Genomic DNA, 23,165 nt, shown 5'->3' with positions numbered 1-23,165 from the left:
ATTGATATCTCTCATGCCACAGATTGCTCATGACTAATGTAATTTTCATAATTTAATAAATTTGCTTTATAATTATTATATTAAAAAAATTAGCATTTAAATTATGGTAATTCATACATTTGTATTTTGACTGCTTGTTTTTATATTTTTAAAAAGTACAAAAACAATTAATTTGTACATTTTCAATTTTTTTGTATTGTAGCTTATTTTTATAATGAAGTGAAATATGTATGTAAATGGGATAATGTTTCTTCACGATGCTTACATCTTTTATTATATCATCTAAATGCAGCCGAGCAATTTAATGAGTTATCATCTCTTTTATGTACCATTGAATTTCTAAAAACTGCTATTAAAGCTGGCATTAGTTTAGAAATTCTTGATTATTATGAAATGCTAAAAAGCAACAAGTTAACAAAAAACGTTTATTTGGAAAAACTTGAAGATTTTCATTCTTTTTATTCACAAAATTTACATATTTTACAAAGGTATGTAAAGTTTATTACTTTAAATTTAAATAATAATATATGAATCAAGATTATTTCATTAGAATTCAAAATTAATGATAGAAAATTAATTGAGTATTTAATGAACTACTATCTGTTATTTCGTATTAAACTTAATAAATATTAATTTTATTGAATGTAATGCTAAATTTAGATTTTGAATTAATTTAGTAAAAAATTCTTTCAGAATAATCATAATATTTCAATATTATTATGCAATGAGTTACACAAGTTTTGATATCTTGAGTTGATTTTTTAAAAGTATTTAAAACAAATATTTTTGAATTAGTAATAATAATAAATTACATATTTTTATTTTAAAATAGTTATTATTTCTTTTTGAGTATGATATTTTGAAAATTGTTTTATAATAATATCATCTGTTTCAGGTATCCTGGTTTAATATATCAGCAAGCACTGAATGAACAAATAACTTCATCAGTATTTAAAGAAGCTGCTGGATACACTCATTCTAATGTGATAAGATGGCTAACAAAACCTAAAATACCAACAGCATGTTATTTAACATTATCAAACTTAAAACAGGTATGCTTTAGTTTTTATTGTTTTTTATTTTATTTTATTAAGTTTTTATTGAATCTCAATTTAATTAAATTTCAGCATGATTTCAAATAAAACAATACCAATAACACTACACCTTACACTTTTCCAGCAGTAGTTTAATTAAACAAACTTTTTGACCCCTTTCAGAGGTCTGCCTCAGGTTAAAAAAACTTACAAATTAATTGGATAAATAAATCTAATGTTATGGACACGATGAAAAAGATAGGTCAGATTAAAAAATTAGTGGAAGCTCATGGCTACAGCAAAAATCTGATTGCAAGGTTAGCTAAAAACATGAAGGACAACATTAATGTATCATGGCTTAATAAGGATACACAGTGTTCTGAGGTTTTACCTCTGAAATTTATAGTAGTGGTCTGTGACCCAAGGCTGACTTCTACATATATAAAACATTAACAAAACATATGATTGCTAGAATAGCTTATAAATGTAATCCAACTATATTTACGCTATTAGCTAATGGTAAAGATTCTATAGATAGAAAGTTATCTCCCAGAGTATACACTATCCCAGTGTTTCTCAACCTCTAACGAATCGTCACCTCCTTCAAAAGACTGTTACGTAGTATCGCCCCCTTCACTACAAAATTCCGATGCCGAGGGACAAGACTAATACCAAATTCGTACTGCATTGAATAGACTAGTGACTAGTATAATGTTATTTGTTTAATTATTGTACGATATAACGAATAAAATATCTAATTATTCTTAATATAATGTTTTACTATATCACCAAGAAAATTGTTTTTTGCCCCCCAAATATAACTTGTTACTAATTGCCCCCTGAACATGGAAAAACACCCACATGGGGGCAATATCACCCCCATTGAGAAACACTGCACTATCCCAATGTGGGAAGATAGATTTGGTTGAAAGTTAACATACATAGGTGCCACTAAAAGATTGTTAACCAAAAGACTCAGGGAACATAAATACGATATTCATACAAATAGTTGATCCATAGTGCTTGCCCAATTTATGAGTGAGCCGGGAGTGTCAGCATGTTGGGACCCAGCTAAGTTATTACAAAAGGTGTTTGATATTAACAAGTTACGATCAATGGGAGTGTTTGAAATTTTCCAGGCCTCTAGAAAGGGCGAATGCATTAATTTCAAGGAGAAGGAAATGTTATCCAAAGCATGGCAGTCTCTAGTTAATTATCTGATGAGGCAAGAGAACGACATAGGCTAGACTTAATGTTTGTTAATAATATATCTAATTTATTTTATTTTTTTAATTTACGTATTCATTTTAATATTTTTAAAATACATAAATTGTTTGTTTTTGAATTTTGTAAATTTAACAATAAGCAGTTATAGTTCTGCATTAGAACTCATTATTTTCTTTAATTTGTAATTTAATACGTTTTTTAACCAGAGGCAGACCCCTGAATAGGGTCAAAAACGTTTCTTTTGATTAAACTAGTGCTGGAAAAGTGTGTAAGGTGTAGTGTTCTTGGTATATTTGTTTCCAATTTTTTTCTACATGTGTTTTTTTCTGAATAAAACTGTAATATTTTATTTATAAGATTTTTTAAAAAATGATTACAGTTTATCTGAATTTAAATGGAATGAATGGGTATACACTTGAACCTCATTACATGAACATATCACTACTTAGAGCAAACTTTTTTCACTGTAAACTGTTTTCAGTCCCTCTGTCAAATTCCATACAGATCACAATACTTTTAATTATTTAATACAAATACATTTAACATGAAATTCCATTTAAAATGAATTGATTATTGTCTCCCACAGGAAAATTCCTTCCCTAAATACAAACTAAAACTTTTTTTTAATTTCTCAATTATTGTATATGCAAGTTGAAGATTTCAATAAAGGAAGTCTTTCAGATTTCATGTTTGCATTGTTTAAAAGTGCACCAATATGAATTAAAGGAAAAAACTACTAAGATTGGTGGTGAGTATTTGGATGTGGTCCTTGACCATATCCAAACACACATGAACCTTTTTACTTGTAGAAAAGAGATCATCATAAACTAATTTATAACTAATCTTGTGATTATGACTATGTGATTATATGTAATCTTGTGATTATGACTATGGTAGCCAAATTGCATAAAAAATCATGTTACTCTTAACTGACCTTGCAACTTGTCTTATCATTTTGCATAGACATCTTATGCATTTTGGCAAATTTGTTTTGGCAAAATTTTGGCAAATAACTTTGTTTTGCCTAACTCTTCATGATATTTGGTTATATTTCAGATGATTCTGCTATTTTTAAAAAGTGTTTGAAATTTTTTTAAAAATTATCTGATGACACAGGTTACAATATAACTTTAACTTACATAATTTATGTCTATTGCAGTGCTTAGTTTATTTCTACTACAAAATAACATAAATCTTAATATTCATCATGGCTTGTCTTTAGAAAAAAATTAAAAATTTTAAAAAGTGGATGATGGTAAGTTAGAGAAAAAAAGCAGAAATGGCATAAAATACAGGATTGCAAAAAGTACAGTACATTATGACAGTTAAAGATCTGAAAAAAATTGAAGCTGCTTATGCAAGTAACCACTTTGCATTTGCCTGAAAACATATGTGAGTGAGAAATAATGAAGAAATAGAAATAACTATTAGCAATTCAATGTTTATATAGGGGTTTGTGTTTTGTTAATAATGCCAATAAGTTCTGATGCAACCAAATACATATTTTAATTATTTTTATTATAAATTTTATGCAAACAATGGGTATAACACAAATTATTTTCAATACAAATAATTTTTTGGTTATTATGACTATTCATGTTAACAAGGTTCAATTGTATTAGTTGTTTTAAGAGATTTAGCAAATCATTTTGTATGTATCATAATAATAACTTATTTTAATGTTTTTTAATTAATTAAAATCATTTCTTACTGATCAAAGTCATGAAAAGCAATAAATGTAAAATATTCGTTTTTCTACGAAGAGCATATGAAGGATTCAGGGAAAGAACAAAGTCCACTTTTATGCACTTGTAAATTGAATCTGTCATTTTGTAAATAAAAAAGTATAGAATGCAATGGTGAAGTCAGTTTAGTGAAAAAACAATTGTAATACTCTCCAGAGCAATGTAAAGAAAATGTGGTTGTTGAAAGAACAATCAAAATCTATATGATTGTTTTTGTTAAAATTTAGGAGTCATTAAAGAGATGAATAGACAATGAACATTTATAATTGAGACAACTTCTTTTGATCTAAAAACTAATACATGAATAAGACATACATCTAGCAGGCGAAGTTCCACACATAATGGCAAGTCATAAACTTGCAGGGGTGAGACAAAGGGAGAGGAAAATTGTTTTGTCTAAGCTAGATTTCCCTAACAAACCAAATTGACTCACACATGTAAGCACCAACAGTTTTTCCAACAACAATCTGACAATAACAAAAAATTTGTAATTTTTTTGTGATGCTTTCAGAGGGCAAAATAGAAATTATACAGTGTTGAGGGCATTGCATTATTATGTAACAAGGTCAAATTGACTGGAAAGTATATGTCACATTTCTCATAAGAGGGCATATTTACGTGGAATGCAATAAGGATTTCATTTTAGTAAACCAAAACTCAACTGTTTATGTGCCATAAGGCTGGATGAAAGTATTTCTTGGCAAAATGGATCAATTTGCAAGGTTTAAAGCAATTTATGCCAGCTGAACACAAAGAATACTATGACAATTTGCTGCAATCTCATGATGTTCATGATGATTAAGAGTTGAATAAGTACTTTTTTTTATTGTATGACTTTCATCCAGGTTTTCGGCTTAGGAAGGTTTAAATCATTTATTACAATGTGAAAAATTTCATTGCTATGTCTACTTTCAGCTTGGAGAGTTGTCAAATTTTTAAATTAAAATTGCCAGTTTTTAGTAAAAGTGAACTTTGATCATTCTTTCCTTGAGCCCTTCATTTATACAAAATAATTTAATATTTCTAAGGATTATTAGACTTACAGATTTTCTGGTAACAGATAAATGTAATTTATTTGTTAGACAAAAGTAGTTTTAGAATAAGTTGTGGCTCTGAATTTTGTTTCTGCATTTATCTCATTTATTCAAAAAATTAAAAAGTATCTGTATTTCAAAGTTAGAATTTTGATCATTTCCCACATACATTTCAATTTTTATATTTTATTTATTATACAATTATCAGCACATTCTGAAATTATAACTGTTAGATAGTGCATTACTTCATTATTATGTGCTTAAGATATTGCACTTCAAAGTACACAGTATAAATTAACTATATTCTGTAAAGCAGTAGTTATTATGCATAATAACTACTGCTTTACTCTCTCTCTCTTTCTAAAAGAAAAATTATTTTATTTGAAATGCCTTTAGGTGAAAAGAATGATTTCAGTAAGTTCTGCAATAAATTGCTGAACTTGGATCATTGCTGAAATGGTTGATAGAGAAGTTGAAAAGAGAATCATGGACTGGATTTGGAGATAAACCTATCCCAAAACTATTAACTGTTAATATAAAATTTATTGGTAGATATGTGAATGATTTATTAGTGATATGGAAAGAGACGAATAAAATAGATGTATTTATTGAGATTTTCCTAGACAGAATATAGTTTTAAATTTGAAGAAAAAATAAGAAGAATGTACTTTTTGATGTCTGGATGAGAAAGAGTAAAGCTATGTCTAAGATTAATATTTACAATAAGAAAAGTTTTAAAAGTTTACATAGCATAGAATTTAAATATTTAAATTTAGATGAAGGATTGCAATTTTTAAAAGATTTAGCTTTGCAACATAGGAAAGAGAGAATTTGGGAGACTGGTATTGAAGATTGAGGAAAGGAGGCCAAAGAGAACTTATAGAAAAAATGATAGGTAGTTACTTTTACATTATATAGCTGATTGGAGGGGGCTAAAAAAAAAAAAGAGAATCATATATCAGAGGAAGTGTATTCTTTTGATCTTTTGAGGAATGATGATGAGAGAGAAAACAAATTAGAAAAGGAGTTATATGGTTCTGATGTACAAAGGAAAATAGATGCTGTATATGGCATCTACCATGTGAATGCTAAAGATTAGTTTGAAAGAACACAGAAAGAATTATCATGATGCTGAGTTTATTACAAAAAGTTTATAAAATATGTTATTTTGTGTTTGTTGCTAAAGTAACCAAAATTTTTATCTGTTTGATTTTGTAATGATCTTTTAGAAATTGCAAGTTTGAAAGGTTTTATCACTGTATAAAAAACAAAACTGCTCACACACAACATATTTTTATTTTAATCATTTTAATGTTGTAGGTGTATAAATCTGTGCTTAATTTACTTGAATCAAGAGAGATTTAAGTAATATGTTAAGATAGTGTAGTGTTTTCCACTAAATGTTTGTATGTCATCATTAAATATATGTGTATCTATATACTGTATTTTGTCGCGCATTGGTAATTGTAGACTGTTTTTGTAAAGTTCGTACCACTTCTTGAGGTGTGGTAGTGCGAGCCTGTGATTGGCTCCCCTGCCATGACATATGTTCCCTCGTCAGGACATGGCGCGGGTTATAAAAAGGAAAGACCACGTGCTTAGCGGACTTTTTTCTTCGTTTCACCTGGGTTCGTGTCGGGTCGTTGGCAGAGGAAGGAAGGTGAAGAACAAAGAAGAAAGGACCACGTGGAAGGAGGACAATCGTGTACTAAAGGAGAGACTTTCAGCATGTATCAAGATCATCTGCCATGTAAGAACAGTCCAATTATCAAGTTATAAAGAATTAAGCCTAATTGTCGCGTCGGGCAATTCATGTGTGATTGCAGCGATTCCTAATTGTCGCATCGGGATTTTATGTTAGATCACTCCGTCATATTCTTGTGTCCGGATCAAAGGGGTGACGAGAGCCCCATCACGAAACAAAAATCGTGTGTGAACCTCAGATGTGTATGTTCGTGAAATTAAATATGTTCATTGTTTTGTCAATTTGTGCTGTCTTTTCTATTCTTAATCTCCACGCTAACGTATTTCGGNAGCAATGTCATACAATATATCAATGTCAAACAACATGTTGAAGTGGCATAAAAGATGTAATTTCTACATCATTAGAGATAATAAAGCAGAAAATATAGTTATATTTCAAAAATTGAAGATTAGTTCAAATAAAAATTGGAGTTTAACTTGAAACTGATCAAAGGGGTGACGAGAGCCCCATCACGAAACAAAAATCGTGTGTGAACCTCAGATGTGTATGTTCGTGAAATTAAATATGTTCATTGTTTTGTCAATTTGTGCTGTCTTTTCTATTCTTAATCTCCACGCTAACGTATTTCGGTACGCTACGGTACTACAATAGATTGGAGTGAAGCCAGAATTTTAAAGAAATTAGAGATAGGGAGAATATAGAATATTCAGAGAATTGTGGATCTATGAAGAGTTTAGAAAGCATGATTATTAATTGTAAAGATTTAGAAAACTTGTCATCAGCATGGAAGTGCCTTTTAGATAAAACCAATATGTAATAGGTCGATGGGATTTAGCTGATAAACAGGGAGAGAGAATTGGATTTACATAACTTTAGGATTAAAAGGACTGTGTAAATGTAATGCCATTATTATTTGTACTAGAATTTTATAAGAGTATGTAAGATATTTGAGTGTGTTTATTATCTTTGCTAGACAGCTCTGATCTAGTTTTAGATAAAAGATATGAAGGCTGTGATTTAAAAACTTTAAAAAATTTTGAAAAAATTTAGTNTGTGAAGACACGCACTGTTACTGAGGTTCATAGCGCACGTGTACTGTACGTGATAGTTATTCGCCATTGGAGAATTGTTTGTTAGTGTAATTGTGTAATTATAATTAGTACTTAATTGTAATGGAAGAACAAGCCTCGAGCGGATCTAATATGGCCACCACGACAGAGTCCGGGAGCGTACCCATTATCACCGGCTTCATGGGGATGATCCCCTATTTCGCCAATGTATCTACGGATGCCCTTGAGATTCATAGATTTTTTATGACTCTGGAGAACGTGGCCGAACTGGCGAAATGGGAAGATTCGGTAAAAATCTCCGTATTACAGGCTCGCTTAAAGGGTGAGCCATTGTCAATCTTCTTCGACTTGAAGGAACAGGGAGTGAATGACTATTCCCGCTTTAAGGGAGCCCTCATAAAATGTTTTAGTCGAAAAGAAAGGGCTCAGAATCACCTTAGCCTATTATTAAACGTAGCCCAAAAATGTGAAGAAATGGTATGTAATTATGCAATCCGTGTGAATTCCCTATTTTCGAAGGCTGCAATCCGCAACACCAAATTGGATTTACTTCAGGATGATGTGGTTAAGGAGAGTTTTATAAAAGGGTTATTGCCCGAATTAAGGAAATCGGTTATGCAGAGGCACCCACAAACTTGAGAGGAAGCAATTGAGTTAGCCGAGGCTGAGGAAGAGGTAGAGCTCGTTTGTAGTAAGCGAAGCCTCGTCAGTGAAGTGGGTGTAACTGTAAACCAGGAACCTAGCCAGGTCGAACAGAAATCTAAGTTAGACAAACTGGAACAGAAGGTCGACCAACTAAGTGAGTCGTTCAAATCGATGTGTGAGCTAGTTAAGGAGAGCCAGAGTCAGAGAAACGACCGGGTTGAGAGGAGAAGATGTTTCATTTGCGGGAATGTAGGTCACTTGGCAAAATTTTGCACAAGGCAAAGACCTTTAAACTAAAAAACGGTCGTTTGGAAGGTCAGGCAAATGGCCGTAGTGTGATTATGACTCTGACTAACAATGTGAGCCTTACGGAACGGGGGCTCCCTGTTGTGACAATAAGCATATTGGGACGGGAAATGAAAGGGTTACTCGACAGTGGTGCCGAAAGGTCTGTAGCAAGAGATGAGTTGGTGGACTGGGTAAAGGCTAAGAATGAGAACTCTGTAATTGAGAGGGAAGCGTTCATAAGCGGTATATCAGGGACAGTCATCTGTAGTAATGAGTCAATGTTAGTTACAATAAATGATGATATGCCAGAATTAGAAATTCCCAGAATGAAATTTTCTGCGGGAACTACTTATGAGTTAATTATAGGGATGGACATTATTACCAGTTATCCAACCTTGCTGACGCAAATACAAATTGGAATTGGTTCTGGGCGATTAGACATAAATCGCGACTTTAATACAAGCATAAATAAAGGGGCAGACGATGGTGAACATATATGGGACCTGGACCATCTTGAGAAGTGTGTTAAGGAAGGCGTATTAAGTGTGCTGAAGAAATACCCCACTGTAGTTGCTAAGTCTATAAGGAACGTCTCTGGCTCACGTAACTATGTTCACAGCGTAAAACTAATCTCTGATCAGCCTATTAACACCAGACAATATCGTATTCCTTATAGTTACTTGCCAGCGCTTAAGCGTAAGGTTAGTGAACTCATTGAAGCTGGAATTTGTGAGGAAAGTGTGTCATCCTGGAACTCCCCTATACATGTGGTACCCAAGGACTCTGGTGAGATCAGGCTCACTTTAGACCTGCGCAAGGTCAACAAAATAACCGAGCCACAAATTTTCCCCATGGCAAGAATTGACGATATTTTGGCTCAACTTGAAGGAAATCGCTACTTCTCTGTCCTTGATTTGAAAGCTGGCTATTTCCAAGTCCCTCTTGATCCAAAAGTAAGACATATATTTGCATTTTCCACGCCATGGGGGAAATATCAGTTATGCAGGATGCCTCAAGGAGGTAAGAACAGTGGTCGTTTTTTTCAGTATATGATGACGAAGGTGCTTGCAAGGTTTATCGGGTGTAGTTGCCACGTGTTCCAAGATGACATTGTATTGTTTTCAAGAAATCTCGATGATCATTTGAAATTACTGGAAGAAGTAATCGTCACCCTAAGGGATGAAGGTTTACGATTGAATCCAAAAAAGTGCCAGCTCTTAGCTAAGAAGGTTAGATACTTAGGACATATTATCGACGCGGAAGGTATTAGGCCCGACCCTGAAAATGTGAGTGCGATAAAAAAAATTAGACCACCCACTAACATCAAGGAAGTACGTAGTTATCTGGGAATGGTAGGATTCTTCCGCACTTTCATTCCGTCATTTTCTGAAATAGCGTCCCCTCTCACTGAGCTAACCAAGAAGGGAAAAAGATTCTGTTGGGATGCACGTTGTCAAGAGAGTTGGGATACGTTAAGGCAGGCCATAGCAAATCCCCCAGTATTGGCCCACCCTGACTTCAATAAGGATTTCTTCCTCCACACTGACGCTTCAGACCAAGCTGCAGCAGCTGTTTTAGAACAAATGGTTGGTGATAGCCTCGTCCCAATTGGTTTTTACAGTAGGAAGTTCAAGGGGGCTGAGTGCAATTACTCAACAATAGAGAAGGAATGCCTAGTGATTTTGTTATCTCTGAGACACTTTAAGCATCTCATTTTGGGGAGAAGAACCATAATCCTGTCTGACCATAAACACTTGAGATTTTTGAGAACTATCAATAACGGCAGTCGACGTCTTACAAGATGGGTGATGGAACTGGCTGACTATGATATCGAGGTCAGCCATGTAAGGGGTGCTGATAACAAGGTTGCAAATTTCCTCTCACGTAGCATCAATGGGGTGAATCAATTTGAAATCGATTATAGTACCACAAGGATCCCCATGGAAGGAGAAATAATTGAATTGCAAGATGGTGATAGCCTGTTCGGGCCCATCAAAAGAGACATTTCCCGTGGAAGTAATTCGGGAAATAATTTTCAAGGTTATACCTTAGTAAACAACTGTTTATATAAAAGCTTTTATTGGAAAGCTAGGAATAGTTGTGTTAATAGAGTGTGTGTAGGGGAGAATCTAGCTAAGAAACTTGTTAAGGCGATCCACGAAAACCAGCTTATGGGGCATTGGGGAGTGATGAAGACCTTAAAAATTATTGAGAGGAGTTACTTCATAAAAAATGTAAAACGGGTAGTGGAGGAGGTTATAAGAGAATGCCCTAATTGCCAGAGACATAANTTGGCTTTAATCAGATATAAATAAGAAAAACCTTATAATATGATTTCCATTGGAAATATAATTTTCCAGTCAATTAGATTTATTCTAGAGGCTTTTGTACCTATCTGAAATAGATGCAATAAACCAAACAAGTTATTCATATGCAAGTATTTTAAAACATTATGTGATTTATAGATTCATCTTAATCTTTTTATAGTACAGTGGAACCCTGTTTATCCAGCTCAAATGGGACCCAGCCCAATCCAGATGACCAAATATTTGATAATCCAGAAAATTCATTAATGTTGTAAATAACACAGTATATATATATTTACTTTTGTGTTCTTAATTTCTTTTCCATCATAACAACCACTATTTCTTTTAGATGTCATTTTCAGATTTGGTATTTACTTCATAAAAGATTGAAGGTGACTTAAACTCATCAAAACAATAATAGCAATGGGTGTTGAGTGACTAATAACTTGTGAGGTTACAAATGATAAATTTATTAACACATTGACTGTTGTGAGAAGCACAACATTTTTATTCAACAAGAAAGTAGCAATTTTTTATAACTGAAAATTTTAAAAGATTAGAAGAGACTCAACAAGATATTAAGTAAACTCAAAGAATACTCCCACAGAATGCATAATAATGAACATCATTTGCTGATTCATAGAAAACAAGCCTATTCTTGTAAGCTGCAATGCTACACTCAGGCAAGAATATACTTAGGAATTCTTTGCTTTTTTACATTTATAGGTTTTCCTATTTCTATCTTTCATACTTCTGAGACAGGGATTATGTTTTATAATCCAGATAAACAGGATTCCACTGTAGTGAAAAACTAAACATTAGCAGTTTCATCCAGTATAAATAAAAACTACTAATTAGCACCAAAATATTAACCTGCTACAAGATTATATGATAATATTGCAAAGCTTCCTAAAGAATAAAATCAAAATATTTTGTAAAAAAAAGAAAAAAAAAAGAAAACAAGAGAAAATGAAAAACAAAGTTTCAGTTTCATTTTTGTTAGTCATAAAATTGCAAGTATACAAGTACTTTCTGGAATATATGTGAAATATGCAAAGAAGACTACTTTCCCTGGCATAAAGTACTGTATATGCCAGGCAGTCTATAACCTGGCACATAGGACATTGTCTCAATTTTGCCTTATAACTTTTATAAATTTCATTCTTATTGATATCAACAGAAATAAATTTATGTTACAATTTGTCACTTATATTGTAGATGTCCACTGCATATATTTATGTAAAACAAATTCTTTGAGTACAATTTTCTGATTGACTAAGTATGATTTAAATGCAATTTGTAAAAATTATAAGAAAGCAATCAAAAATTTATTTTTGCTGATAGATTCCCAGATATCTTTAAATACATTTCATAAAATTTTATTCTTGTTTATCCAGCACGATGTAGTGCAACTTAACGATCACTTGGCTTTCTTTCACCTTTATTCTAGTTGATACGCACTTACATCTTGTGTTTTGAGCTAAATACACCCCTTTTCAGTCAACTAAAATTAATAAAAACAAAAACAAAAAATAGTTTTAACATACAATACTTTAAAAAACCTCTTACACTGTTTAAAAAAGATACAGACAAATTAATTAACTCATCAGCATACCTGGATATTAATGGTTTGGCAATCTGAACAAGGTTTTACGTACATACAACAATACATCAAACACTCGACCTACATACATATTCTGGCATGTCTGTTTTTGCAAAATATACCGTTATTTGTGTTGTTAACTATTACATTATATTATTTCACCTATCTGTCATTAACATACCTTGATTAATCTGTGAAATAATATAATGTAATAGTTAACAACACAAATAAGGATATATTTTGCAAAAACAGACATGCCAGAATATGTTTGTAGGTCGAGTGCATGTTGTATGTATGTAAAACCTTGTTCAGATTGCCAAACCAATAATATCCAGGTATGCTGGTGAGTTAATTAATTTGTCTGTATCTTATTTAAACAGTGTAAGAAGTTTTTTAAATATTGTATGTTAAAACTATTTTTTGCTTTTGTTTTTAATAATTTTAGTTGACTGAAGAGGGGCATATTTAGCCCAAAATGCGAGATGTAAGCACATATCAACTAGAACAGTGTTTCTCAACCTCTAACGAATCGTCGCCCCTTCAATAAAACTGTTATGTAGTATCGCCCCATTCACTACAAAATTCCGATGCCGAGGGCCAAGGCTTACGCCAAATTTGTACTGCATTGAATAGCGTAGTGATTTGTATAATGTTGTTTGTTTAATTATTGTAAAATATAATGAATAAAATATCTAATTATTCTTAATATAATATTTTACTATATTGCCCAGAAAATTGTTTTTCGCCCCCAAAATATAAATTGTTACTAATCGCCCCTGAATATGGAAAAACGTCCACATGGGGGCGATATTGTCCCCATTGAGAAACACTGAACTAGAATAAAGGTGAAAGAAAGCCAAGTGATTGTTAAGTTGCACTACATTGTGTTGGATAAACAATAGAAATAGAACATGACATGGTTTCAAATTGATAAAAAATTTTATTAACTTAAGAAATTTTGGTGGAAAAATGTAATTGAATAATATTAATTTTTATAATCAAACATGTTGATAAAAAAATAATAATTTTATGTATTCTTGTAAAAGTTAGAACAACAGTAGAATCTATTTGCTAGTGCAAAGTTTGAAAACAATAGCTATTATAGAAAAGAAATTTTTCAGTAAACACAAAGTGTAAAAATATTTCTCAGATTTGTGAGTGTCAATAGAATGTAATTAACTCTATTCTGTCAAACCTCACAAATTATGAAAATAACAGGCAATGTGACACATTCATCTTTGTGAAATGTTCCTGTGAATGTTGGCCATTTGCATGGAATAACAGATAGATGGAAGATTATGATGTTGTGATATAAATTCAAAATAGCATAATGATGCAAAATTTTTTTTGAATTTTTAGAGGAATCACTGTGCATCATGTCTCTGATATTCTCAGTTAAGGACAAAAGCAAGTGAATGTACTGTACATACATGCTGGAAAGAAATGCTGAAATCTTATACATAATGGTTATCCAAAAACTGTAGACATTTTGTCACATTTGTTCAGGTAGGGCTGTTGAGAGAGGGAAGTTGGGAATTTTCTTGGGCCCAGAGAAAACTTAAAAACTTGTAGTAGTCTTTGTATCCATATAAATTAATGTTATTTCTATTAACAAAAATTAAAATTTTTAAAACTACTTTTTATTAATAAAGAAACATTCTACATGTTTCATTTATTAAATAAATACAAAAGGGGTTCACTCTACCCTGGGACACCATACAAGCTCTTCATAGCCCATGGTCAGATAATGTCCTTTTGAAATATGGGAATCTGTAGTTGTACTGCAAATGAAGTACAACCTCAGCTTTCAGTATCTCGTTGATGTACCAGCAATGCATATGAGGCAGGAATGAGGGTAGAACCTGATGCCACCACACATCATAACTTATACTAGGCCTGTATGATGATGTAAAATGCATACCTTCAGGAGTCTTTTACCACAATGCCTTCTTACATAGATCTGTTCATCTTGATGCAATAAACTAAACTAGGATTTATTTGAAAATATATAAGATAACACTCATCTTGCTGTGGTGATATTCTTGGCATCATTGCAGTAATAGATATTAGTGGTCAAGAATCAATGGTAGTTGAAGCAATGGACAGCAAATGAGGTAGCCCTGCTACTGTCAACAGCATCAAACAGTGCATATAGAGACAACCATTGACATATAACAGATCACCATTATTGGGCTAGGGTCAATGATGTGGTTATTTAGTTCCTTACCACATGCATGAGATGTTGGAAAGCTCCAGAGCTCTCGTACCAGTGGGTCTAATCTTCTTCTAAGTTACCCACTGATGCCATACTCACATACTGTGTTTTCATTCCATCCAACACAAAATACTGACATTACAGAAGGATAATTTGTCTTCCTGCATTATCACAATTTTTCCTTGCTCAAAGTCTGAAACTGGACATATGGATTGTGTCCTCTTCAAAGGGATATCTTTGGTTTCAGTGAAGAGGACATTATCCATATGTCCTATGATACAGTACTGAATTTATATGCATATCATGTTGGGATAAAAGTTGAAACTAGAACCAAAAAAGAATTTTTAAATAGTCATTAAAATCTAAGCTAAATTAATTTGAAAAATAACTTTTACAGATTTTAATTATTTTTAATTTCAGTTTAAAAATTTATGAAATATTTTTTTAGAAAATTAAAATGTTACATTGCTGAAAAATTCTAAATTATTCATCAAAAACATTATTTTTTATGTAATATAATTTAAATTTATAAGGTAACTGAAATTTAATATGATTGATTTTTATTTCAGGTGATACGCACATTTACTGGGCATAAAGAAGCAGTATGTTGTTTGTGTTTTGTTGGAAATAATAAACTTTGTACTGCCTCTATTGATACTACAATAAGTATATGGGATATTGATAAGGGCCATCGGTATGTTTTTATCATATTTAGTTTATAATATTGACACTAGAAATGACAGAATTTTTAAATAAAAAATATTGAAAAATCTGATGATTGTTTCTGTTTGCATGACAGATGTTTGAAGACTCTTTATTCTTTAAATAATAATACTAGCAAAGATTTAAAAAGAATTAAAACCAAAGAAAAGTTAGAATGGAATTTTAACAAATGCACATGCAAGTGCTCGCATGCATGCACATGCGCACACACACACACACACACATATATATATATATATATATAAATTCAAGAACTAATAAGACAATTTGAAATGATGTAAATTTTCTTTCCCTCCAGCTATTTTGTTAGATGGGCTGTAGTAGTCTTAGCTCCTTATGAAAATAGGGCAACATTGTCAATTATAAAATTTATACACTATTACTTTTTAGTGCATTCTGAAATATCAAGTGGAATCCCAAAAACAGAATGTCTTTCAGATATGACATAAATGCCTCATTGCATTACATGAATACAATGTGGAATGGTTGGATGTGTGGTTAGGTTTAGGTCAACAGTGATATAGTGATTACATTAGTGTTGTTTTATTTAATGGTATTTGATATTTTCCAATGTAAACAGTCAGATTTAATAAATTGGATTATTTGCATATCCATATCACTGCTAACATACTCAGTGGCACACTCAGAATTTAATCTTGGGAAAGTTGAGTTGAACAGAAAAAAAAAATGTTTAATGTGAATTTAATAAAACTCCCAGTTTATGTGACTGCTAATTCTTAAGTAATTTAGAAATATAAAACACAACACAATATAAATAAAAAAAAATGAATTTTAATTAGGAAAAGTTTTTGAAAAAATTTTCTGGAGCATGCCAGGATCCCTGCCCCCTTTGGGTGTGACACTGAACATACTATCCATATATAGCGATGCACTGTTATACTTTGTGTGTTGTGCAGTGAAGCATTTATTTGTCATGTTTAACAGCTTATTTCATGATCTTACTTAATATTTTGAAATGAACTAAAAGATAATAGTACATAGTTATTTTTGTGTGTTACCACTTTGTAATTAACAATGTTGCCTATTTTGCTACACATCTCAACACCAAAAATAGCAATTTTTTTTTATTCAAAATGTCTAATGTTTTCAGTGTAATTGATAGGCTATCTTCAGGAAATCAAACTCAAGCAAATAGAATGCTTAAATGAAAACAAGCATTCTATTTGCTTGTTGAATAAGTTCAAAAACTTGAAAATAACAGGTTGCCATGCATAAACAATACTACTTATACATAAAATACAGGATTCCTTTGCACCTGGAAAGTCAGGGATTTTCATTAGTGTTCAGAAAGTCATGGAATTTGTTAAAGATTGTCAAAAAGTCAGGAAAAGTCAGGGAATTTGCTTCATTGGTTGCCTTAATGATTTTTTGCTGACAAAATGCTTGAGCAAAATGCTTAAGTGTAGCAGTCTGCAGGCAGAAAGAAGTAATGTAGTGCAATACAACTTATGAAAAGGGATGCAGAATATTTTCATGACTGAAAATATCTCTCAAGCTTACACAAAATTTTCTCAAAAATCTACAAAGTACACGAAATGATAAATAATTTAAATAGTATTATTTACCATTTTTCATTTTAATAATTTTGATTGCATAACAAAATAATTTGATTTTTTGTAATCGTTTTTTTTTCAAAGCCATATAGATTTATGGTTACATTTAATAATAGAATTAATAACAGAATTTTTTTAATAAAACATTTTATTTTTAGTTTTAATAATTTGGCAATTATGAAAAATATATAACTGTTAATTAGAAAAAATAACTAATTAAAACATTGAAGAAGCAAAACATATACACAGGAAGTCAAATGCTGTTTTATTTTGTCAATGTGTCATACTGAAAGAGACATGAGTCAGGGAATTTGTACAAAGTTGGTCAGGGAGTCATGGAAATTAAAACAAAAATTTGAGTAGGATTAATTAGAATAATTAGAAAATAATTAGAACTCAAAAAGAAATAAAAGAAAAAAGTGAAATAATAAAAATAATTATCATTAGGAACTGACATTACAACAACCTTCTTGAATAGAATGGTTAGAGGGTATAGAAATTTGCACTATCATTTAGTGCATGCCCAAATGCCCAACATAGCATTCATTGGCAAAAGATCTACAGTGACTGTCTTATTAGTTTTTGAAATATTTAGCTAGGGAGAGATTTTTGTTCCCATCTTGCGTGTGTGTGTGTGCAGTGTTTTATGTTTATTCACAATCTTCCCTACTTTTTTGTAATTTAAAGCAATTCTTTGTAACAATATTTTTCTATATTATTTATACTCATTTAATTTGTATATTAAAAAAGATATTGTAATTTAAATTAATATGGAGAAAATTAATATCATATTTTTGCAGAATGACTGACATGCCACATAAAAATGGCAGAGACCAGCATGCTGGTTAAACTGCATCTAAAATATAAAATTCATCAGATCTAACAAAACTAGTTGTTAATTAAACATTGAAGAAAACATTCTTCTGAGTACAATAAAATAATAACATTATAATTTTACTGACTTAAAATCAGGAAGAGAGTTTTTGTTTACAAGACAATAAAAAAAAACAATTAACAACTTATTATTAGCTTATTTTATATTAGTAGTAGTAGTAGTTAGTCTGTGTGGGCTACACTGACCATCTACCCTGACCTTAAAATTAACACCTTCCTCTCAAACTTCACACAAAGGGATGTTAATTGGTGTAAGCTGAGATAAATTACAGCAAGTTTCTTAAATTTAATCTGTTTATTTTAATGTTTTTGAATAAAATAACAATAAAATACACACACACAAAAAAAACACTTGGAATTCAACAAGTATTTTACCTAATTAGAAAGAAGACAAAATGAAGAAATTAAAGATATAATCATAGTTTTTGATGTAATACTGAAGTTTTACAGGTTTAGAATAAAAATTCATTCATTTTTTACATGACATAACTCATTCATTTTTTCTTTTTTTTAATAATGCATCCTCTAGAGAGGGATCTATAACCTCACTTAAACAGGCATGCTAGCATTCTCCAGGATAAATTGGCATGCTGGTTTTTATCATACAGAAATAGCTAATTTCACAGTCTCCCCAGATAGACTGGCATGCTGGTCATTCTATGAAAATATGGAAATAATAATAAGTATCTTTGAAAATAGACAAAGTGCTTAAAATCAATTGTTTGAACACTGTTTTTGTATAGGCATGAAGCGTTTAACTTTGATGCATCATAGCATACTAAATATTTTACACTTTTAGATTTCAGATTTTTCTGGTAATGTGCTCAATATTTCCTTCAATTGTTTATTTTCCTTTTTTTTTTTTGTAAGAAATTTGCTTATACTGCAAAATATCATTAATGAATGAGTCAGTGAGGTCAATGTAAGCTTTATTATATCAGATATGTATTTATATTTATTTATTAAAAGTATTTAATATTTTTATAATTACAGATTACATTTATTAAAAGGCCATAATCGGCGTGTTAGTTCTTGTTGTTCTAGTCCATGCGGAAAATTTTTAATATCTGTTAGTTGGGATAATACATTACGTGTTTGGAATGTATTAAATGGATGTGAAATAAATGCAATAACAAATATAAAGTATGTACCCTTAAGTTCAAAATTTACATTTTTAATTAAATAAACATATATATTTATTTATATATATATAATTTTTGTATTATAGTATTGATATAAACATAAAATCTGTTATAAAATAATATTCAATTATATAAAAAGCTTTGAAAAGCACAAGTTTATTCCATCAATATATTTCTTGATATATAAAACATTTGAATATACTTAGTAACAATTAAATATAACTATAAATACCCAAATGATTTAACTATAAGTTTCAATGCAATAATTACATTTTGATTAGAATCTTCAGATCCATTAGAATTATGATAGACAAAACTTTCATATAATGAAACCTGTAAAAGCTGTCTTCTTATTTTTATAAAATATTCCAAAATGTTTTAAATCTGGTAATTTTCTCATTGTTTTCTATTGTATTGAATACATATATTGAACATATTATATGATATTATATCAATTATGATTTCATTTAGCTATTTATTATGAGGATATTAGCTCAATTTGTTTATATCATAAATTATGTACAGATTGTTGGATTACTGGATTTTGTATGTATGTACTGTATGGTAAAAAACGTCTGGTTCACAGATTAGTTTATTGTATTAATCACAATAGTGACTGTTTTACTGACTGCATGTGCAACATTCAACTAGTGACTGACAATATACATATACATCATCCTCTCTCTGTTGCATACAGCAACAAGTGGTAACATGAAAATTTTGTGTGCACTGCTGTACAGTGTGTTGGATTTCTGAACATGTTGGACTGATGAGTGTCAGATTATAGGGAAACTGCAGTATTTGAATAGTTGCTGTTACAAAAATACAGTAGTTAAGTGTTCAATGCAAGGTAATGGAATATCAAAAATTTAATGCTAATAAACATGATATAACAAAAGTAATCAACAATAAAATTATAGAGATCATTTTATCACTAAGTGAAATCATGTTAAACTTATATCTTTTATGAGATCGTGCATGCCCAAATGCCCAACATAGCATTCATTGGCAANTTTAGATCACCATTGAATTGCATTGCTCATCATTTAGAAAAATCATTAGTTGTAACTGGAGGATGGGATAAAAAAATCAAAATATGGGATTTAATAACAATGACTAGAACTGCTGTAAGTATAAAATAATAAATACTTTACATTTTATTTTAATTTGAATTTATCATATATTTCAGAATTTAAATCATTTATTAAATGTAACTTTCTATTTTATTGAATCATTGTTTTTAATAATTTGATAAACAGAAATCTTTTTAATGAAAATTTTTTTTAATTTTCTTTGTGAATTATGTTAATTTAAAAAATATAAATTATATTTTTAATGTAAATTTTTAAATTATTTTTTTAGGTCCTTAAAGGTCATACGTCTTCAATTCGAGCAGTTGACTTAAATAATCAAATTATTATTTCTGGCTCATTTAATGGTGAATTATTCTATTGGTCATTAAATCAAGGAATAAAAGTGAGATAAATTATTATTGAAATAATAAAATATTATAAAATATTAATGATTTTATGTTTAAACAGCTTGGTCAAATTGTGAATGATTTATTTTCAATTAACTGTATTACTATTTCTACAAATGGAAACTTTTTGATTGTTGGGAATAATAATTCTACCTTAAAAGTAAGTAATGAATTTGTTAATATAATCATTATTAAAATTAAATAGAGGCTCTCCACTACTTATAAACTTTCAGACTTACAACAATTTGATCCTACATCTAAAATTTAAATTTTATACAGATTCTGAAGTTCTCTTGTCCATTGTGGGGTGGTGTTGAAGTCAGTCTTTAGCCAGTAATAAATAATAAATTTTTAGTAAATAATTAATGTGGATTTAATGTGTATCATCATTTTTTGTATCACAAATTCTGACGTTCTATCACCACTCATGAGGTGGCATCAAAGTTTTGCAATTTTATAAACCTTTACAATGAGTGCTTCAAAAATGCATCCAAAATGTAATAGTAAATCTAACAGTGGAGCCAAATGCAAGGAGTATGGATCTATTATCATGGAAACTAAACTTAACATTATAAAACCAAGTGTGTTAGGTGAAAAAAACTGCATTTGAAACACCTGCTACTAAGCAGTAGAAAGTGGGTAAAGAAGCACAATGTATTCTATTAAGTACATTGAAGAATCAAACACTAACAATACATAGTTATTCTGTGTACAAATGTACTTTCTAGGTTAGTTTTCAACTTACAAACATTTCAGTTTACAGCAAAACCTCAAGAACCTAAGTTCATAAGTAGAGGAGTGCCTGTAATATCAATAATTATTTACACTACAGGTGTAAATAATTATTGTACTTATAACACGGCACTTCTATAGCACAGATTCACTCTAACACGGTTCAAGAATTGGGAAAATCCCCGTATAACACAGTGCTTTTATAGCATGGGTTCACTCTAACATGGTTCAGAAATTGGGTAAAACCCTCATACAACATGAAATGTAGTAAAGGGTGCATTCTTTTATATCTCCGCATCACTCCGCGCGAGCATTCTAGTTGTTTTCGTGGCTACTTTGAATGCTCTTTCAACAAATAATCCATTTAATGGTTAAATTTTACAATTGGGACCCTCCTTTTGCCTCTAAAAGCTCATTTTAGAATTATAGATTCCTCCATTACGATACTATCGATAGTGCAGGTGCCGCCATCTTTCTTTTGCCGTCATTCCTAAATGCCTACGAACAGCAGTGCACTCCTGTTGCAGAGCGACTGCTATTAATGAATGCACCCAAAAACTGTTACCAGTTGATGATGCTCATGTTGAGATCATCATATAGGATGAATAATCCTCTGGTAAAATGTTTACTTAAATAATAAATAAGTATTTTACCTATGAAAAAAAATGAATAATAAATCCGATTTTAAATAAGGATTTAACAGCACGTTTTTTAATTTTTGGAACCTAACCCCCCTTTTCGCACTAGTTCTTTGTTTTGTATAACACGGATTCGCATAACACGGCAATTTTTTGGAACGTAACTCCCATGTTATACGGGGGTTACCTGTATATATAGCATAATATATAATATAAAGTAAATTACTACGTACATGTAAATTCTAAACTAAACAAATAAAATGCTTTATCTATCTCATGGGTTAGATTTGGACAAACTTAAGTTAAAGCGTTCAAATATTTACTGTGAATATTAATAAGTATTTAACCAAGTGTCTAATTAGTATATTGTTAACAAATGCCAATTAAACATGCTGAATAATAAGAAATAAAAATTTTCAATGATTGTTGGAAATTCAATGACTGACGAAAATTTTTTCTGTTAAAAACACTATTATTTTAAACTTAACATGTTTTTAATGTTTCTGATAATGAAAATTGAGATGCATTTTAAGTTTAAAATAATTTAAAACATATAAGCTAATTTCTGTAATCTGTTAAGAAACTTTGAAAGAATTTATCAGAAACTAGCTTACCCGTCGCGCATTGCTGAGATCTCAGAAGAAATGAAATTCAAGCAAACTCGTTATAATAATATTAAATTTACATTTTATTATTTTTATTGAAACTTATTATTATTATTCATTTTCATCGGGAAAACATTTCAAAGTGTCGTTTCAATTCTATTTATTCATTGGAGTGCTTTGTGGATACACGATATTTTTTGTTTTTCCGTCTGGCGCGTACACGAATAAATCAGAAGGTTTTCCGACGCGTGAGTTGGCCACATACAGTTGTCCATGCGAGAAGCACGGATTCTCCAAATTTAGACCACACACTCGCTGCGATTGTCAGAAGTGCGATATTCCCCATTTTTATATATATTTTTAAATGCTTTATAATTTTGATTATTTAATTACTCCTTCCTCTCTTCCTTGGCATGTTGTGAAATTTCTGATAGTTGGATAATAAACTGTTTTATTGTAATTTGTCTTTTTAAATTATTTTGAGTCGATATTAAAATTTGGAAAA

The 23,165-nt window shown here is 30.6% G+C and overlaps 2 protein-coding genes across 2 annotated transcripts in view; both read left to right on the top strand.

The window, feature by feature from the left end:
- The window catches only part of LOC111630892 (telomerase protein component 1-like), a 143,799-nt gene extending 142,100 nt beyond the window's left edge, over positions 1–1,699 (top strand). Inside the window, exons 20-21 of the mRNA XM_023375050.1 lie at positions 203–488; positions 896–1,699. Coding sequence (XP_023230818.1) covers positions 203–488; positions 896–1,142 — 533 coding nt within the window. The 3' untranslated portion in view covers positions 1,143–1,699. The remainder of the gene's footprint in view (positions 1–202; positions 489–895) is intronic.
- A 7,102-nt stretch (positions 1,700–8,801) lies between these two features.
- Positions 8,802–23,165, top strand: part of LOC111630890 — a 91,970-nt gene continuing 77,606 nt past the window's right edge. The window contains exons 1-6 of the mRNA XM_023375049.1: positions 8,802–10,799; positions 15,442–15,566; positions 19,057–19,206; positions 20,224–20,332; positions 20,568–20,681; positions 20,747–20,845. Coding sequence (XP_023230817.1) covers positions 8,802–10,799; positions 15,442–15,566; positions 19,057–19,206; positions 20,224–20,332; positions 20,568–20,681; positions 20,747–20,845 — 2,595 coding nt within the window. The remainder of the gene's footprint in view (positions 10,800–15,441; positions 15,567–19,056; positions 19,207–20,223; positions 20,333–20,567; positions 20,682–20,746; positions 20,846–23,165) is intronic.

The sequence above is a fragment of the Centruroides sculpturatus genome, unplaced genomic scaffold (genome assembly GCF_000671375.1).
Source record: "Centruroides sculpturatus isolate CEXI.00-Female unplaced genomic scaffold, Cexi_2.0 scaffold347, whole genome shotgun sequence".
NCBI lineage: Eukaryota > Metazoa > Arthropoda > Arachnida > Scorpiones > Buthidae > Centruroides > Centruroides sculpturatus.
This window is presented reverse-complemented; position numbering and strand designations above follow the sequence as displayed.